We start from the raw sequence: 20,299 nt of genomic DNA, 5'->3' as shown, positions 1-20,299 counted from the left end.
GTAGAACACATGCGACTTGGCAGCAGACATTGCGAAGCCGACACTCTTCGCCCATTTACATACAGCCATAACGGCGGCCTGCAACTTCGTGTGTAGCCCTTCACTTTTTGCCCCTTTAACGACGAGGAGAATGTCATCGGCGTACAAGAGTATGTCGACTCCATTCGGCAGTATCCGGAAGATTGGCTGCATCGCCACCAGAAACAGCGTTATGGATAACACTGATCCCTGCGGCACACCGTTTTCTAGCTTGTGTTCACTGGACGTGAAACCACCCAACGACACCTGAAACGTTCGCTCCGAGAGGAAGCTCTGCAGAAGGTTCATCATCCGACCACGTATCCGCCATGATTTCAGGGTGCGAAGTATACCGTGTCGCCAGGTGGTATCGTATGCCTTCGATAGATCCAGCGACGCTATCAGACAGTGCTCGTCGGCGTTCGGTATCGACCTCTCCAGCTCGGCGAAGTATGTGTCGGTACCGCGTCCTACCCGAAAAGCGTGCTGACGCTTGTCGAGTCGTCCGTTCGACTCCAGCTCCGTGATCAAACGACGGTTGACAATTCGCTCGAGTGTCTTCGCCATGCAGCTGGTCAGCGAAATAGGTCGGAAGGCAGCAGGACCGGGATCTTGACAGTTCGGCTTCGGAATAGGAACGACGAGGGCATTCCGCCAGCTGGCGGGAAACTCACCGTTGCGCCAGATTTTGTTCAGCAGCTCCAGCAGTACAAATTTTACGGACACGGGGAGACGTTGAAGCAGCGGGTACCCTATCCCATCGGTACCTGTCGAGGCACCTCGCCCTTTGTCGAGAGCCCACAGAAGTTCGGCTAGGGTGATGTCAACGTTGTACGCGTCGCCGGTATTAGACGAAACATCTATGGACTCTCTCTCAGCTGCCATTTTCGCCATCTGAAACGATGGAGGGTAGCTGGACGTCGCCGATTTTTCGCCGTAGTACGTCGCCAGTTCTTCCGCTACTTCTTCGGGGTTGTCCGTGAAACCGTTAGGCCGTTTGAGGATAACTGAGCGTTTCTGCCGATTTCCACGCAAGGTGTTAACCGTGCGCCACAGCTCGGTTGTTGTACTGTGCGGGGAGATCTTCCCTACGAAGCTTTCCCACGATTTCTCCTTCGCTTCTTTAATCGCCTTTCGCGCCTCCGCTTTCGCTGCTTGGAATTCCGCCAACGCTTCGGGTTGATCTGGATTGACCTGCTGTAAACGTCGGAGTGACCGAAGACACTTTCGTCGTCGACGAATTGCCGCCTTTGCCTCAGGGCACCACCATGGTACCGCTTTCGGACCGATTCGGCCACTAGTCCGCGGGATGGACTTAGACGCTGCTTCTATTAGTTTTTCGGTGAAGTTTCCTACATTCCACTCGACCTCTGGGCGGATGGTTTCTGCTGTAATCCGTTCGTATAGTTCCCAATCAGCCCGATCGTACAGCCATTTTCGTCGCGTTGTTTGCTGATTCGACCACCCAGGTATGGATACTGCAATCGGGAAGTGATCGCTACCGTGCGTGTCTGTTAAGGTTCGCCAGGTGAACCTCCGAGCCAGACTCTCTGTGCAGATGGTCACATCGATCGCCGAAGTGTTGCCCGAAGCCGGGTCGATGCGGGTAGCTGAGCCGTCATTCAAGATCACCATTTGCTTCGTCAGGGTTGTTTCGGCTATGAATCGCCCAAGCGCGCTTGATTGGTGCGATCCCCATGCGCTGTGATGAGCGTTGAAGTCTCCGAGGAGTAAAATCGGACCTTCCAGCTGGTCGAACAATTCATCCAGTGCGGTCTGGCACTGAACTGAACTCGGCGGAACGTATATCGACACAACAGTTGCCTGGATCGGCGCGTGAAGGCGAGCAGCAACGAGATGCAGAGAGGTATCGACTTGGATGCGTTCGAACGGTATGCCTTCCCGGATGGCAAGGCCTACACCATGTTGCCAGTAGTTGGCGTTCGTCGACTGTAGCAGCAACGTGTAGTTTCTGCCAACGAAGTCTGGCGGAACAACCGTCTGGTTCACCTTGGTCTCCTGCAAAGCTACGACGCACGGTTCGAGGTCGGAGATTAGCAGCTTCAGCTCGCTGATGTTGGCCCTAAGACCACGGATATTCCACTGGAGGGCGAAGCAGCCACCGGAGCGACTATCCGTAGCTGATCGTGTGGTGGATGACGAGGTTGATAATCTTCGGATCGGCGGGTCTGTTGCGGGAGAAAGAGGGAGTGCGGTAGCCTCTGACGATGAAGGAACCAAACTGTCACTTGCCTGTGGGACGCTTTGTCCCACAGTACCAGCTGCTGTCGAAACCATTACACTAGTTCTGCCAATACCGACAACAGCCGGCACTGGGGAAGCGCTTTGTGTAATGTTTCTGCGATGAACTCTCGAAGGGCCTTCTCCGGGAGATGGTAATGATGCGGCGTATCCTGAAAGATAATCAGGCGCAGCAGCAACCGTTTGGGATGGGAATTCAGAAAGACTGACCTGTGGGACGTCTTGTCCCACAGTGCCAGCCATTGCCGAAACTACTACATGATTGCTTCCAGAAACACCGGCAACAGCCGGCGCTGGGGAAAGACTTTGTGTAGTATCGTCGGTGGGTTGGTTGTTGAGTACGAGGCGGTAGGTTGATGCTGGTTGATGTCGTTTGGTATTTGCGGTGGTTGGTGGTGTTTGGTGGTTGTCTGAAAGTATTGCAGGCGCGGCAGTACCTGATTGAGGTAGGGATAAACGAAAACTGACCTATGGGACGTCTTGTCCCACAGTGCCAGCCATTGCCGAAACAACTACACGACTGATTCCAGAAACACCGGCAACAGCCGGCACTGGGGAAAGACTTTGTGTAGTTTCTTCGGAGCGGTTGTTGATAGCGAGACGACGATTGGTTGATGTTGGAGTAGACTGATCGGGTGTTGCTACGCTTGATGTGGTTTGGTTGGGATCTGAAAAAATAACAGGCGCGGCAGTACCTGTTTGCGGTTGATAATAGATAGGACTGACCTGTGGGACGTCTTGCCCCACAGTGCCAGCCATTGCCGAAACTACTACACGACTGCTTCCAGAAACACCGGCAATAGCCGGCACTGGGGAAAGACTTTGTGTAGTATCGTCGGTGAGTCGGTGGTTGGATGCGATGCTGTTGCTTGTTGTTGGTGCCGATTGAAATTGTAGTGTCGTGGTATAGTCGTTGGATCCATCGGCTACGGAGGTGAACTCGTCATCAACGGGTTGGGGTAAGACGTCCCGGATGACTCCTTCAGCCTGTCGTACTTGCGTCGGAAGAGGTACTACACTTTCCCTACTTCCGAACCGAAAAGTATCATAGTCCGTGTTCGTGCGAGGGTCATCGTTGTTTTCCGAACGTTGTTCAAGAGTGGGATTATCGAAGACGCTGGTTAGGAGGTGTCTCCGATACTTCAGACTCTTCGCCGGAATACTCCATCTGAGTCAGGTCATGGGTGGTGGGTGCGGTTTTCTTTGGGGGCGGGCTGATGTCTGGCGAGGAGGCTGGCTTGGGGTAGACGAATTTAGGAGGTCTTCCGCGCTTGGTCTCCTGAACGGCCGGGGAGTTGTTCCTTGAGCGTGTCATCGGGCCAGCCGTCGACTGGGCCACTCGTTGCTCTCGGCTGTGGCGGGGCTTCTCAGCGACGACGGTTTCGCTCACATGATGCACTCTCTCTGGGTTAGACTGCTGCTTGACCTGCTTGATGAAAGCCATCATCTGCTCGATCCTCTCTTTTTTCTTTTTATTGTCTTCCTGTAACCTGGCGATTTCCTTATCCTTTTGGAGCATGGCCGCTTCCAGCTCCTTCAGCTTCTTTTCGAACACGCTTTGTTGGGCGGCTACTTGGGCATAACTTCCTGATTGTTGCTCCACTCGTTTTCTCGCTTCGGGGAAACTCAGGTTTTCACTTACTTTCACCTTGATCACTTCAACCTCTTTTTTATACACTGGGCACTGGCGATTGGTCGACCGATGGTCACCCTTGCAGTTACGGCACGACGGGGCTTCACCGCATTCTTCCCCGTGGAAGTTCTGCGAGCAATTGACGCAGCGTTGTGGTCCAGGGCAACGAACACGAGTGTGCCCGTAGCTGAAGCAGCCGTAGCAGAGCATCGGGTTCGGAAAGTAGGGGCGAGTAGCGACACGGAGCAAGCCAACTTTCATATACTCCGGGTACGTGGTCCTACAGAATGTAAGGATCAGCGCCGGTGTATTGACCCTTTTTCCACCTTCATTTCGGGTGATACGCTGCACACGGATCACCTTCTGGCTAATCATCTCCGTCAAAATGTCCTTTTCCTCCATCTGAATGAGGTCGAAGCACGAGATGACACACCTACTTACATTCAGATTGGGGTGAGGGACAACCTCTACCTCAGTTCCGTCAATTAGCTTCGTTAACTTAAGTAACTTGGCTACTTGGGCTGGGTCGCGAACTCTTAGAGTGTATTTTGTTCCCTGTGCTTCGGTCTTCGCGCTCTCAATTGGGCCGCCGGCACATGCCTCAACCGATTTCCCGGTAATGTACGGGTTGATCGGAAGCGGAGTTCCGTTCTTTCCAGACAGCTGGAGGAACGTCAATTCGCCAAATTGGTTCGTTGGATCCATAAATTCTGGCAATCTGCGTTTGGCGGACCCCCCTGGGTCGCCGCTACTAGCGGCCGCCATGTTGTTTTATGACGACAACACTTCTACTGGCAACGGTCACCCGTTACCTACCCCAAATGGACGACAGAAAAGTAAAAGGAAAGATCCTACCTTCTTTTTTCCTTGGTCGTAGAAAGCGATGGCCAGGCGTTCCCAAAATTTTGTGCCGCACTGTAGGCACTACTGGACACTACTGTAGTGAAATCCCTCATGAGAATCGCTCACTTTCTCAATTTCACTTACTTCCCAAACTTTCGACACTTTATTTTGTTTCAGCGAAAAACAATTTAAGCACACTGTGCACCACCGACTGGTGAATGAGAACGGCCGGGGAGCCGGCTGACGGCGATTTGTTTGGCCGTTTCAAAGCACGTGGGTGTCACTATTTTTCGCCGTTTTTTGTCGTTCTAACACCGATTTTCACCAAACCTTCAATATCCACTTATTCTTCACCACCGCAACCACAGATTCACACGCGTTTCGATCGCGAAAACCGCGAAAAACACAGAAAAACACCTGGTTTAACTCGAACGCGTGTGCGAAGACAACCGGTCAACACAGTGTGTCGGAACGATCTGATTTCTGTCGATGGTTTTCGACCAAATAAATGAAAGAATTAATGCTATTTTTTTCAATTCGAAGATATGCAGAACAATCATTCAGGTAGCAACAAGCGTTAAAAAACCTTACTTTTGTTTTTGAAACTAGTTAAGCTGAGAGGCTGGCTTTGTTCCAGTAGGGGCGTAATGTCAGAAATAAGAAGAACAAGAAGAAGAGTAAGTGTAAAGGTAGCATTAAAATTCAACATTTTGAGTGCTAACAAGGTGAAAACTCATTCTACTACTTAAAACCAAGATGGCGTCAAAATATACTGTTGTAATAAATAATGAACAATGCAATTTGGGAGGGTGCCTTGTTTGCAAAATACAAGTTGTTAATTTAAAAGCGTATAACAGTAAAATGAAAAACTAACTTCGACTCAGTTGTATTATCATATCAAAAAAAAGAGGCTGTGGAAGAAATCATCAAAGCATTTGGTCACTATCGCCGACGCGAATTGATTCTAATGTTAGTCTACGTTTGGATTTATCTACTACACTGTATTTTAAATGCTTCTCTTAACCTCTCTCCATAGGTACCCAATCTCGCTACTCGGTCATCGAATCTAATGGTGTTTCCATGCTGCGGATCGAACCTGTACGTGCCGGCCGTGACGATGCCCCGTACGAATGTATGGCGGAAAATGGCGTCGGAGATGCAGTATCCGCCGAAGCTACATTAACCGTCTACGAACGTAAGTAGTTCAGTGCAGTCCATCCTTTAAATAGCATCACTTATTAGTCTACTTTGTGTGAAGAAAAAAAAAATCTACTTCATAATGCAGCACCTTCCCAGCAAAGAAAAATGTCTTCGCCTCTAATCCATCCTGAGCACTTTGCGAAATGCAAAACAAATACTTTATCGTTATGAATCATAAGTTGCTTCCGTTCTCCGTTTGAAATCGCATCATGTTGCGTTCCATTTGGCTGCACTTTGCTTCTCGAAAAGAAACGGAGCTGCGGAAAATCCCAAGCGGATTTGCATCACTAATTGTATGAATTTCCCGCCATTATGTTAATACCGATTGGTGCAGCAGCGCGAATACCAAACGGTCGCACGGTTTAAAAATCAGAGACCTCGGTCGGTTGCTGGCTGCTAATAAGGAAGCGCTACTTCAGTGGTTTGCGGATCGTGCTCCCCGGAGCAAGTGGTGTTCATAATTTTTCTACCAATGGTCTTATATTTTTATCTTAGCTTAGCTTAGCTTAGACTGACTACACATCTCAATGGTTGCTATTCCGTGATTGACCGAAGTCAGAGAAGATGTACAAAGACTCAACTAGAAGTTCGGCTGGGATTGGCCATAATCTTCTTCAGTGTGCATAATTCAGTGCCTCTATTTATACAGGATCAAAAACGGCGCCAACAACGTCCTTGCAGTCAGGTGGGATTGAGGGAAGGAATGTTAGTGTGTAACATTTGCTATTGGAGACCGTGTTTACCTCTGCATCTCTACAAAGGTTACTGGAAGGGTGGATCGTTGGGTCACAGAATTTAGGTGATTAGACTATTATAAACAATTATTTGTGAAATATAAACATGCTTAGAAACATAATATTTCCAATTGATGCAAATTATTACAACACTTCTAGCTCCGAAGATAAGCAACATATTAGAGTTTAAAGGTATTTGCTCGTCTTATTAGTGGTTTTTAGTAATTTATGTTTTCTTTTGCAAAAGTGAAGTGTTAAAGTTCAATTAGTGGTTTCCTAAAGCAGTTTGCCACATCAAAGCAATCATATTTGTATTTTACGAAAAAAATAAATAAAATCAAAAATGCTCCGCCAGCTGATAAGTCTGAAAACCCCTGCGCTTATTCATAGTGATGGTGGCGACCGTCGAAGGAGAATATTTTGCATCCTTCAATTCTACTTATTTCGCACAAAGCGTAAATCTCAATGTCCCCTCAATGCACGGTACCAATCATGAATAAAAGCACCTTGCGCAATAATCCATAATAAGGAAGCAGATTAGCGCTGTGATATTGTGACGCTCCCAGCCATGAATAAACCATGAAAATTTCGGGAGTGAATTTAAGTTTTCCCACTATCATTCTAATGGAAATCGTTTTCGAATACACCTATATCGATTCCACGCTAAGTGAATGAGTAAAAACCTGCAGTTGATGGCACCGCCATCTCCATAGATGAGATGGGCTATAAAACGTTCAGAATTGATGATGGTGCCGAATAGCAGCCACTGGAGGACCGTAATGGATGAAATATCAATCTAACGTCGTCGCGCGGCTGGAGAGCGAGAAAAAAAACGCCAAATAGCTTTGTGCTTTGTGTCGGAACAAGATAAAGACATACGGAAAGTGATTTGCATAAGCATCCACTTTTTTTTGTGGGGTGAGCTTTTCTTCCGGTGGGGCATAATTTTGCATTGATTTGCATAATTCCGTTGCCAGGATTAGCGGAATGAGGTGCGAGCAAGTGGAGAAAATGGCGTTTAGTCATTTTTGGCTGTTGACGCCTGCGGTGCGGAACGGAATTGCTCGTGGTTACGTAAAGTTGCTATGGTTGGAATTGTTTTAAAGTGAGATTTTTCAATGTGACACATTTCGCTCGGTTTATGATAAATACGAGTTCTTTTGTCGCAGATGTGTAACTTAGATGTAAAAGATTGCTCGCGCAAATTCATAGGCATCAGAAGAATGAATCCGTGAGCAATGTTTGCAAAACATGTCATTGTCATCGAGTAAAAACAAATCGGTGTCGATCGTTTTTGAAAATCTTTAATTGTTTAAGATGTCCAACGAAAAAGTTGAGATTTAAATGCAGATTACATAACTCAGCTTGTCGTCGTTATGTAGCAGCAAAATATTCCCGTTGTTGACTAATTTTGCTGTCAGTGAGAGCAAATAGAAAATTGTTTCTGTCTAGATCAGGCCTGCCCAACGTACGGCCCGCGGGCCACATCCGGCCCGCGGCTTCATTTTGTGCGGCCCGCGAAGAGCTTGGAGACCCTTCTCATATCTGGCCCTTTAGCTGTTCTACTAACTTGATGTTTGAAAATTTCAAAGATTATTATTATAACATAATATAATTCCATTATAAGCTTTTCCATTTTGAATTTTTACATTATTTTTGGTCCTCCTAAATTTACTTGATGAATTTTTAAATCATTCATTTTTTAAGGATTTAGCAAATGAGATTTCTCTAATAATTTTTATCGCAAAGACAAAGACAAAAATTTTATTTTTAATTTTAACAAACGTTGTCGACAAAAAGGCCAAACACATCTTACTGAATGATAAGGTCTCAAACAGCCTCACAGACTCCTGTGCACAAATTTAGGCAGGATTGTCACATAATCTTCTCACACAATCTTTGAGGTATTTCTTACAGAATTCTGAAGGAATTTCTTTACATTTTACAACAGGATTTTTAAATGGGCCTTGTTGAGGTTCTAATGAAATTCTAGGGCTAATTATCTTAGAATACTTAGAAATCTCACGAAATCCTGAACCTCTTTTCAAGAACTAGATGAGACTCTGACAAAATAAAAAAAAATGACTGAATTATGGGAGTATTTCCTATAAACCTCTTCACAATAAAAGCATCCTGGTCTGAAAAATACTCTGACCACAGGTCTTACAAAATCTTCAGAAAGACTATCAGAGAAGTAAATATCCATTATCAATCCCTCCAAAATAATTTTTCATCATTTTTATTTGACATTACAAAAGTTTTTGAAATTACTGCGCCAAACAAATTTGGCCCGCCAAACAATATTGTATCTGAGATTTGGCCCGCGATTCAAAAAGGTTGGGCAGGCCTGGTCTAGATCTATGTACTGCCGATCTATTTTGCTTCACGTCGACGTTAACCGTTGCATAAAGTCTTTGCATATTGATTTTATGCTTTAACACAATTTATTTTCGTTTACCTTTTTAAGTTGTTGTGAATTTGCTCTAGAACGCGAAATGAAATAGTTTGTATTGCAGTGCCTTGCCGAAAAAAAAGTATCTAACTTCCATCCTACATTGTAATTTGTACCTTGATGGCTACAGCTTAGCGTTACGCCATTGCCGGGCGTATTGTAGAGCTCCATCTTCGGTCTTGAGCGATACTTCTCCAGTTGCCCCGGTCGCCTGTGTCGTCTACCACTGCGTACAGCCAGTGTATTCATGGTCTTCCACGGAGTAGCCTACATCTACCTGGTTCGATGCTGAATATATTTTTTCCCACACAACCGCAGCCAGTTTAGGATGCTTTTTCGGTGGGAAAATCGAAAAAAAGTAATAGTGATCGATATTCGACCAGGTACTAAATTCCAGTGCGCAGCTTTAAGTTCGATTCTCCTACCGAAAAAGCATCCCAAAGTGGCTGCGGTTGTGCGGGAAAAATCGATCCACCTGACTGTTACAGGATAAAATAATATAACAGTTTTTTAAGCCAAGCTAACATCAACAAGGAACTACAGTTGAACTACCAACGATTGAAATCAATAAACAGCTGGTGAGTCTGCAAGTGATCCCGGAATTAATCTAGGATCATTCGCAAGGTAACAATCTGGTCCGTTGTCGAGCGGCCCTTCTACCGATATACCTGGAGATCACCACAGCAGACAGAATCATAAATCGACCACGTTCTGATTGATGGACCGCATTTCTCCGACATTATCGACGTCAGGACCTATTGTGGCGCTAACATCGACTCTGACCACTATCTGGTGATGGTTGAACTGCGCCCAAAACTCTCCGTCGTTAACAACGTACTGTACCGATGGCCGTCCCGGTATGACCTAGAGCTGCTTAAGCAACCGGATTTCGCAACTACATACGCGCAGCACCTCGAGGCTGCATTACCGGAAGAGGGTGAGCTGGATGAAGCCCCACTTGAGGACTTATGGAGAACAGTGGAAGCAGTCATCAATAATGCAGCTGAGAGCAACGTCGGGTACGTGGGACGGAGTCGACGGAACGATTGGTTCGACGTAGAATGTAGGCAGATTTTGGGGAGAATAATGCAGCGCGGGTGGTCACGCAGCGTCAAGGGACCCGGTAGAACGTGGAACGTTATAGACGGAAATGGCAACTGCAGACCCGCCTCTTTCGGGTGAAAAAACGCCGCCTGGAGGAGATGGAGTGCGAGGAAATGGAACAGCTGTGCCGGTCTCAAAAAACACATGAGTTCTATCAGAAACTCAACGCATCCCGCAACGGCTTCGTGCCGAGAGCCGAGATGTGCAGGGATAGGAATGGGCGAATTTTGACGCACGAGCGTGAGGTGATCGAAAGGTGGAAGCAGCACTTCGACGAACATCTGAATAGCGCTGAGAGCACAGGCAATGAAGGTCGGGACAACGGAGGAAATGCCTTCGTCAGCACTGCGGGCGATGGAAACCAACCAGCCCCCACTTTGAGGGAAGTTAAGGATGTCATTCACCAGCTTAAGAGCAATAAAGCTTCTGATAAGGATGGTATTGCAGCTGAACTCATAAAGATGGGTCCGGAGAGGCTGACCATTTGTCTGCACCGGTTGATAGGCACAATCTAGGAAACAGAACAACTACCGGAGGAGTGAAATGAATAGGTAATATGCCCCAACAAGCTAGATTGTGAGAACATTCGAGTGATCACCATTCCAAATGCGGCCTACAAAGTATTATCCCAAAACATCTTCCGTCGTCTGTACCTGTAGTAAACGAGTTCGTGGGAAGTTATCAAGCCGGCTTCGTTGATGGCCGATCGACAATGGGCTAGATCTTTACTGTACGGCAAATCCTCCAAAAATGTCGTGAATACCAGGTCTCAACGCACCACCTTTTCATCGATTTCGAAGCGGCATACGATAGTATCGACCGCGTAGAGCTATGGAAAATCATAAACGATAACAGCTTTCCCGGGAAGCTCACGAGACTGATAAGAGCGACAATGGAAAGTGTGCAAAATTGTATGTATGTTTCAGGCAAACACTCCAGTTCGTTTGGATCTCGCCGGGGACTCCGACAAGGTGATAGACTGTCGTGCCTGTGTTTCAATATTGCGCTAGAAGGTGTTATGCGGAGAGCCGGGCTCAACAGCCGAGGTACGATTTTTACGAGATCCAGTCAATTTGTTTGCTTCGCGGATAATATGAAAATTGTCGACCGATCATTTAGAAAGGTGGCAGACCTGTACACCCGCCTGAAACGCGAGGCAGCAAAAGTTGGACTGGTGGTGAATGCGACCAAGACAAAGTACATGCTAGCTGGTGGGGCCGAGCGCGACATGGCTCGCCTGGGTAGCAGTGTTACGACAGACGAGGATACGTTCGAGGTACCGACGAGTTCGGATCCGGTGGGTACAAGAAGGCGTGGAGCGTATCGATTTGGCAGAACCGAGGATGGAGATATGCGGCCACGAACCGAGTATTGTGGCGTGAAGTTGTTGATTCAATGTTATCTGTTTAGAAGTTAAGGGGCTGTCCATTAATTATGTAAGGGTTTATGGGGGGAGGGGGGGTTTGGGATTACAATTTATTTTTAATTTTCATACAAAAAATCTTACCATGGGGAGAGGGGGGGTTGTAAAATCCTGAAAATTGTCTTACGTAATTAATGGATCGCCCCTAACTAAATAAATGAATGTTGAGCGGCCCTCACGAAAACTAGCTTGGTAATCACCGACGAAGGACTTCTCGAGTGATCTCAGTCTGTTAAACAGCGAAGGTATTTTGTACGCCGAATCTAGCAAGGAAACTAATCTGTAATTAACTCACTCCAGTCTGTACCCTTTCATGTATTGGGCGTGTGAGGCCATCAACCAATCAACTTTTTTTTTATCATTCCATACCTTCTGTATTTGGTAGATTAACGAGCAAAACTGCTCACTTCCGTTGATCTCGTCATTCCCAGGAGCCTTACAGTTCTTCAGCTCGCTGATATCCTTTTTAACCTCTCTAATGGTCGGTGGGTGGGTGGCTACGTTGATCGTTGCATTAAATCTCCGCATATCTCTCCGGTTCATGCTATCTTGTGCTTCACCTGCTACACTTTTTCGCTGCAGTGAATTCGCTTTTCTTCTGCTCTCGTTGCCCTCTATCGTTCTCTGTTCTGTCGGGTACCGGTCACAAGAATACGGCTTCTGGCGACAATCTTCACGTCTGTCACTCTCTGGCACTCTTCATCGAACCAAAATGTTGATGATGCCAAAAAACTAAGTACATGGAAACAAGTACCACGATGAGGTTTATTAACTCGTGTACCGAAATTTTCTAACAAATGTGATTTTAGTGCTAAAAATCATTTCCACAATAAAAAATCGGCGGATTCCGTTTCGGGGTGAAATTGATCACTTGTCAACACGATTATTGTTAGTTTTTACTTTACATACTGAACTTGAATTCTCTGAATCCGAATATGCTTGCCAAATTCTAAACAATACAATATTCATAGAAGTAATGAATGAATAAATTTGAATAATTACTTGGAAAACGCCTAAATGTGGGCAATTTCCTAAGGAATTTTCAGTTATTGAACAGAAATCCAATTATTTCAAACGAATGAGCATATTGGTACGAGTTTTGATGATGAAATCTGGGTTGGGAATATATTTTAAACATCCTTACACAATTTCAGCGTTTATACCATGTTCATAACCTTGTTTAGAACAAGAAGTTTATAGATGTTTATCAATACTGCAGCGTACATGATTTCGAAATTTTACAGAATTTTCATAGAAATAAACACACATTAACGCAAAAAACATCACAGCACACAATTCGACAATAGTTCCGACAAACAACGTTCATGCACTGCTGGGTGCATTGATATTTGTGCTCCATTACGAAGAAATAAAATTTTGTGACACAGTAATCAATTTCACCCTACAGATCAATTTTACCCGAATTTACGGTACTGTTGATTGCCAACCCTCTAGCAGCAGAGAAGGTTATAAGCCACAGGCTTTTCGTTCCAATGACACAACGTAACAAAAATGTCATTTTTGCGTGTCTCAAGAATCAAATTATGTGTCTCTAGTAGTTTTGGGGTTGCTGAATCTGATGCCATTCTCAGAAATGTTCCAGCACGTCACAATTTTTAGCTACAGGTCGCCAAAGTTGCATAAAACATTGGTTTTATTGATGTTTACATAAAATTTAAAGTATAATTTATCACACTTTTTTGTGATCTAATCCACTTAGCATGCAAAGTAGAACCTGAACTTTTAATTTGGATATAATTTGATAGGAATTGCACGTTTAAATTTAGTTTAAACCGATTTTTTCAACAAGCTTGCTGTCTCCATACAAAATTCTTCGTTTCTCTTATATGAGAAAATACAATACTTCTTTAAACCATCAAAAAATAACTTTTCCACATCGGAAGTATTCTAAACTTTATTAATAAGCATTGTTATACATATAAAGTTTAAGTTCTGTGGCAAATTAGGCAAATAAACTGCTTTACAAGCCGGCAATCTTGCATGCAAGTTAGCTAAAATAGTCATTTTTTGCATTTTCAACAGCCAATATCTCAAAAACTGGACGTGCTATGATATTTTTGAAAACAGCAATAGATTCAGCAACCCTTCATCAAGTAAATAGCTGTATTTTTATGTTTGAGACAAAAACGTGTTCCGCAGTGTGATGGATCGAAAGAAATCTTCTTTCCCAATCTGAGCATTTGCGTCGCCGATGATTATCTTGGCGTCTTGTTTGGGGCTCTCTCCGTAGGCTTTATCTAGCCTCTCATAGAACTCATCCTTCATGTCATCGGGGTTATCGTTCGTTGGCGCATATTGATCCCCTGAACAACTTTGCTGAAGATTGCTTCTTTGCAAGTCGTAAGGATCTCGAGATATAGCAATGTGAATTTACCTGTTTTTAGGTGATGCTTAGCTTTCCAGGGTGATTATTTATTCAGCTGAGTGTAGCAATACTTATTTTAGTAAGTCCGTATTTATGACGGGTAGTGTATGCTGATCAGGCTGTAGTTGCCCTTCATTCTTAACACACAGATTCGGTCGCTTACCGGTTTCCACCGAATATCTCGCTTCATCTGCTTCCCAATCATTATGAAGCCAACTCCACGTTCTGCTCCGTCGCCTCCGCTGTAGTAGAGGTTATGCCTTATTGAAATGTTGGCGATTTGATTCTCCGCTCGGAATTCACGTTCTCCGGGTTTCAGCCAGCGTATTTCCTGGATAGTTGCTATGTTTACGCTGATATTCTTCAGTTCACAAGCCAGGAGTCTCACACGTACGAATTCATTCAAACATCTCACGCTACAAGATCCGACTTTCCAATCATTGTTCTTTATTCGTTGCCGGATCTGTTGCCGTAAAATCAATCCGCTTGCTCTACTTTTGCCTCTCTGTGCTTGTGAAAGTCTTTGATAGGCCACCTTACCAGGGTTGCACTACCTACATATCGCTAGAGGGGCTGCAACCATAGAACTCTCTTCTCAGCTTTATGTTCTATGAGCACTGCCACAGTTATTCACTAAGTTCATTCTTTGCCAATTGACCTTTTTGTACGTATACATCGTCCTGTGGCAATCGTGAAGCTTGTCTTGCCATAAAAGATAAGAATATTTTACTTGATATTTTTTCTATTAGGGTCGGTGTTCCCTTAGTGGACGGTCCCATATAGTCGCACTAGTGGCGTTTTACGGCCGTTTCACTGGTAATCATAGCAAAATAATTTTTGACATGAAGATCAGTAGCTATTTGTCTAAGTACCATTGACACACAGCTCGATTTTGTTCAAAAAATGATCGAAATAAATAGTTTTGCTTAAAATTTTAGCTCCCTTGCACCTATAGTTAACCTATTGTTCCTATAGTAGCACTACTAAGAGAAACTATTTTGTTATTAAACAAAATAGTTGATAAATTAGGATTTTTTTTACATCAATCGAACCCTTTTGATCCACACTTCAAAGGAAAAAATAAAAGTTTTGTGAAAATACGGTTTTGATTTGTGTTTTGCCTATTCCGTGAGGCTAGTGCTACTATAGGAACAGAAATTAGGAATAGTGCTACTATAGGCACATGTGTTCCTATAGTTGCACAAGCGATAATAAATACAAAAACATGAGTTTTCTTATGATTCATAATTTTTCCATAAAGCCAAGATAAAAAGCTTTCAGATGATCTAAAAATAATTCCGCAGGCTTTATTTTTCGATTTTATACGAATATTTGTTCTTAGCTATGCGGCTATTGGTACATTGACCCTAATGCTTTCATTTATGAGACATTGGAAGTTAGATGCCTTTTCCCATACAAAATGAAAAGAGAAAACTTCTGCTGATCAACTGTGGGCAAGAGCAAAGCAAGTAATCCATTGAGCAATGATCGGCAATTTCTTCAAACCAAATACAAACATGTGTTTCGAAGCAGTTGCTCATAACTCTCGATGGAGATTACAGGTTAGCAACCATGTGCTTCCATGTGTTTCCTCTGTTATACAGGTAGTATGATGTTGAAGTCAGTTTTAATCTTTAAACTTGATCGAATCATTAAATAGATTTTTTTTTTGCATTTTTCATACAACTAGGATTGTATTGCATTGTATTATTATTACTATTATGGCTTGCCAGCCAATTGGTTATTAGACAAACCTGAAGTGTATACATACAAGTGTCCTTTTTTTACAACTGATTTCGGAGTTCTGCTTTCCTCTGCCACTTTGAGTGCCATTATTTTAGTTTCTCATTTCTAATACCCTTTCCGCTACAGTGGATTACCATAACGTCGGGCAGGAGCACTGACTGAGAATCAACAGTAAATTAAATACCATTGCCCACCCGCCAAACGAATGTTTGGCCCGCAAGCAGTCGATTCGCCTAAAACATTTTCTCACCCGGCCGTGACTCACCGCTCAACAAACGCGTTCGTTCGTCTTTGCTTTTCCATTTTTACCCACGAAGCCACGAGATGATGAAGTTTTCATTTACATTTCATCGCGCTTCTGCCTGGGCTTAATTTTCACTTTGCGGAGAAAACTTTTTGCTTTCTAAATTGGTGCCCATCACCGCGGAGCCACACAGTGGCTCGAAGTTTTCAAATTCTTTCATTTATATTTTTTCCAGGCTTTCTTTTAACATTCAACAGAAATCCTCCAAAGTTTCAGATGGATCGGTGCATTTTTCTATTTTAAACACCATGTGAACTGAACAGATGTCAGCGGCAATCGGTTCTTATAGTTTTTGTCACATTTCGTCCATCTTATTCTATCAAATACGCGGTTTATGTACTAAATGTCAACCAAATCTTTCTCAACCAGTCTCAATCGAAAGAATATACTTTATTATTTGTTTTGAACTTGTTTAGAATCATATCTCACATGTTCACAGTTTCGGAATGTAATGTTGCAATTTTTCAAAGCTTGTGTATGATATCTCGAGAACGCTCTAAAACGACCATTAGTCCCTCAATGTGTTTTAAATGATCTATAGTGTTCGATGAACTTTGGTTTCATTTGCGCATGTTTGCGCCAAAATATGAGATTTATTTTGTTACACTACGAATCAGAACATTTTACAGACATGTTTAAGAACGCTTTTTTCATCATCAGCTTCCGAGTAAATTCAGTAACCACAAACAGTTTGTCAACAATATTCGACATCAAATTGGTATCAAAATAATTAAATATCAATTAATTTTGATGTTAATATGGTTTTATTATTTAAATAAACGAAACTTGTTATTTTTAACCGATTGTACCATATGTACCTACTGGAAATATCAATTTATAGTTTCAACGACAAATTGCCTTCAAAATCATGTCCTCCATAGATAGCAAAGGGCTTTTGAATGATTTGTGTGTACTTTTATCCGAAATTTGTATAAAGTGCGGCCACTGCGTGCGGCCCTGCCACCGAATCAGAATTCCACCCGCACAAAAGCCTAGGCAATAACCGAGCAATTTTGCTTCTGTTTGAGTTTGCTCTTAAAGCAGTTACCGACAGTTTATACAGTTAATTTCTGAATAATGTCTTTATAATATACTTTCCGGGGCCCCGGAGTCCTAGCGGATGTTCGTTTGTGTTCCGCCTCTGGGGTCCGTGTTATTGTTTCATAAGTTGCGACCATTTGGCTGCCATTCGCAGACGCCCCGGGCTAGTTGTGCTGCTTCCCGTTTGATTGCTCTTAAGAACCGTTTAATTTCAGCATCCTCCCTTCCGGGCCGGGCTGAACTCGGCAGTGAGAGGGTACTTGCGTTTCAGTTGACCTCAACGAGCTGGATGGAAGAAGAGAGGAGCGCGAGGAGGAGAATACTTGATTAAGGGTATGCGATGTTTCGAACGAATCCGTCAATGAAGCTTCGACACAAAATTTCATGGAACGCCCATCCCACGAGAGCACCATAAAACTCATTTGCAACAACTTCGTAAACATTCCATGAATACCAATGAATCATATCCATGTGTATTCACCCCAACTTTATAATCTTAGCATGGGATATTTGAAATTTTCACATATACTTAGTGGATCTTTGTGCTCTTCTTAATAATTTACGTAATATGTGTATAATATTTTGAAGGAAAGGGTCATAGAAGTCGAAAGTCATGTTTGAAGCATTCTTTTCAATATGCCATGTGATGGTGATGTTTACAATGTATAAGTTATACTCAAAGTGCATGTGTCGGTTTTACTCCAACAGTTTGTCGATCTTACCCGCACTCTCAATTGTGTCACCTAAAAATGATGAAATATCAATTTGATTTATATCACTATATAACCTTAATAAATCATCCAACTATCTCAAGGATTGATTGATTTATAATCAATATTTTATTTAGTTTAGTGTCACAAACGAAAGAACACAAATTTTATCAATAAATTTAGTGTCGAATTTACCCCGAATTCCCCTAATCATTTTTTTTACAACGGTTTTTTTTTCTATTCGCTACAAACAGAAATCTAGTCTTTGGCTTCCCTGGGAAAATGTAAATCCGCATATATTCTTAAGTTAAGGATTACAAAACAAAAAAAAACAACTTAGAATTATTTGTTCAAACATTTTATTTTATTTCCTTCTATGTCGGTTGGGGGTCTTGGGGACAGTTAACAAACGATAAGCTTTTTAAGTTGATATTCTTCTCCTCTATGTCTTGCTTCAAGTATCCCAGATGGAACATTTCTTCATCGGAACGTTTAATCACCAGAATATTTAGATTAGATGAAAGGAAAAGAGCGTAGGTAGAAGGCTGATTTGAGTACAAGTCGTTTGAATACCAGATTTTGTCTTCAAGATTTCAAATCTCACTTGATAATTCGCTTCAGGATACCTTGACACTATCCAACTTACAGCGTAAAATGCTGATGCTCATTGGAATACCGAAATACCGAGGACTGCCACATGCAGCTGGGCCGAGGCTCCTTCGAAGCTCCTATTCCTCCGCCGATCGAATGTGAAGTTTTTAGAGCTCTCCTTACTGCTGACGGCAAAGAAATTTGTTGGAGCTCTTCTGAATTTTCGTCCAAGCGCCCACACAGCTACTGGTCTGCATTAAGGTTTTTGAGAGTTCCTTTACTACGACCAACATAAAAAAATAGCACCTTAGCACTGGCTCCGAATAAGTGAGAGGCGCCACCCTCTATCAGTCGGGACGATGGATTATCAAGAACGGTTACAACACGAGGTATCACTGGCCGTGATTTGTTTAGGGAGTGCAGTAGATTGTTTTTTTTAGCGTTTTGAAAAATGAGAGTATTGGTGTCAAAATGTCAAGACAAGGATACTAAATCATCATTGGAGCAAGCCATGAACTACAATTTGCTGAGTGTGCATTTAAATTAGAATTTATGAAATTTATCAGATGCATCAGAAGTGATCCACCCCTTGTGAATCGGCCAAAACAAAATTACCGCCATACACAAAGACATAGACCGCCACATCACCCCCATCTCCCGGAGTAGGTCCTTCGAGACTTCATCGCAGAAACACTACACAAAGCATTTCCTCAGTGCCAGAACTAGTGTAATAGTTTCAACAGCAGCTGGTACTGTGGGACAAAGCGTTTCACAGGCAAGTGACAGATTGTTTTTTTCTCACCTACAGTGGCTACCGCACACCCTCTTTCTTTCGCAACAGACGCGCCGATTTGAAGAACATCAACCTCGTCATCCATCCACCACACGATCAGCTACGCCCTGCAGTAAAACATTTGTGGTCTTAGGGCCAACATCAGCGAGCTACAGCTGATCATCTCCGTGTTCGAACCATGCGTCGTAGCCTTACAGGAGACGAAGGTGAACCAGACCGTTGTTCCACCAGACTTCGTTGGCAGAAACGTTGCTGCTGCAGTCGAGGAACGCCAACTATTGGCAACATGGTGTTGGCCTTGTCATCCGAGAAGGTATACCGTTGGAGCGCGTCCAAGTATATACCTCTCAACCTGAGACGAGACTCGCGGAGACGGTCTTCTTTTTCTGCGATTGCTGAGTTTTTTTCTTATTCCACTCAGTGTTTACCTCAATCTTGCGCAAGCCGTTCAAGCTCTCACATGGCCATCTCAGCAAAAAACTTTTGCGTTTGCATCACATCGAAGCATAAACGGCATTTTGAGTGAAATTTCATGCCAGCAAACGTAGCAGACATTACAAATAACTAGTCTTGTGCTAAGATTTATCAGCATCTTTGAAAAAACTGCTCCGCTGACTGAGGTTTATTCATAATAGTTTATTTTGAATACAATACTTTTCACTTTTTCAGCCATAAAAACGGTGGGCTGCATTTGACGTTTCATAACAGCGGAATCTGGGCTGCATATGACGTTGATATTTTTCCTCTTCGCGAGTCTCTCTCAGCTCTCAACATCTCGTTGCTGCTCGCCTTCACGCGCCGATCCAGGCAACCATTGTGTTGATATACATCCCACCGATTTCATCTCAATGTCAGACCACACTGGGTGAACTATTAGATCATCTGGAAGGCCCGATTCTGCTCCTGAGAGACTTCAACGCTCACCACACCGCATGGGGATCGCACCAATCAAACACCCTCGTCGTTCCGATCCAAAAGCCGAACCGAGAAGCGAGACCGTGCCAATTCTCTGATTTTTGCTGCAAAAAAAAGGTTGTACGGAGCAGCAATTGGGACATG

At 43.7% G+C, this 20,299-nt stretch overlaps 1 protein-coding gene across 14 annotated transcripts in view; it reads left to right on the top strand.

Annotated features, from left to right (window-relative positions):
* The window catches only part of LOC5566252 (tyrosine-protein phosphatase Lar), a 607,417-nt gene that overhangs the window by 399,174 nt on the left and 187,944 nt on the right, over positions 1 to 20,299 (top strand). For all 14 annotated transcript variants that reach the window (XM_021845273.1, XM_021845268.1, XM_021845272.1 and 11 more), the window contains one exon: positions 5,793 to 5,951. In XM_021845273.1, the coding sequence (XP_021700965.1) occupies positions 5,793 to 5,951 (159 nt within the window). The remainder of the gene's footprint in view (positions 1 to 5,792; positions 5,952 to 20,299) is intronic.

Source organism: Aedes aegypti, chromosome 2 (genome assembly GCF_002204515.2).
Source record: "Aedes aegypti strain LVP_AGWG chromosome 2, AaegL5.0 Primary Assembly, whole genome shotgun sequence".
Taxonomy (NCBI): domain Eukaryota; kingdom Metazoa; phylum Arthropoda; class Insecta; order Diptera; family Culicidae; genus Aedes; species Aedes aegypti.
This window is presented reverse-complemented; position numbering and strand designations above follow the sequence as displayed.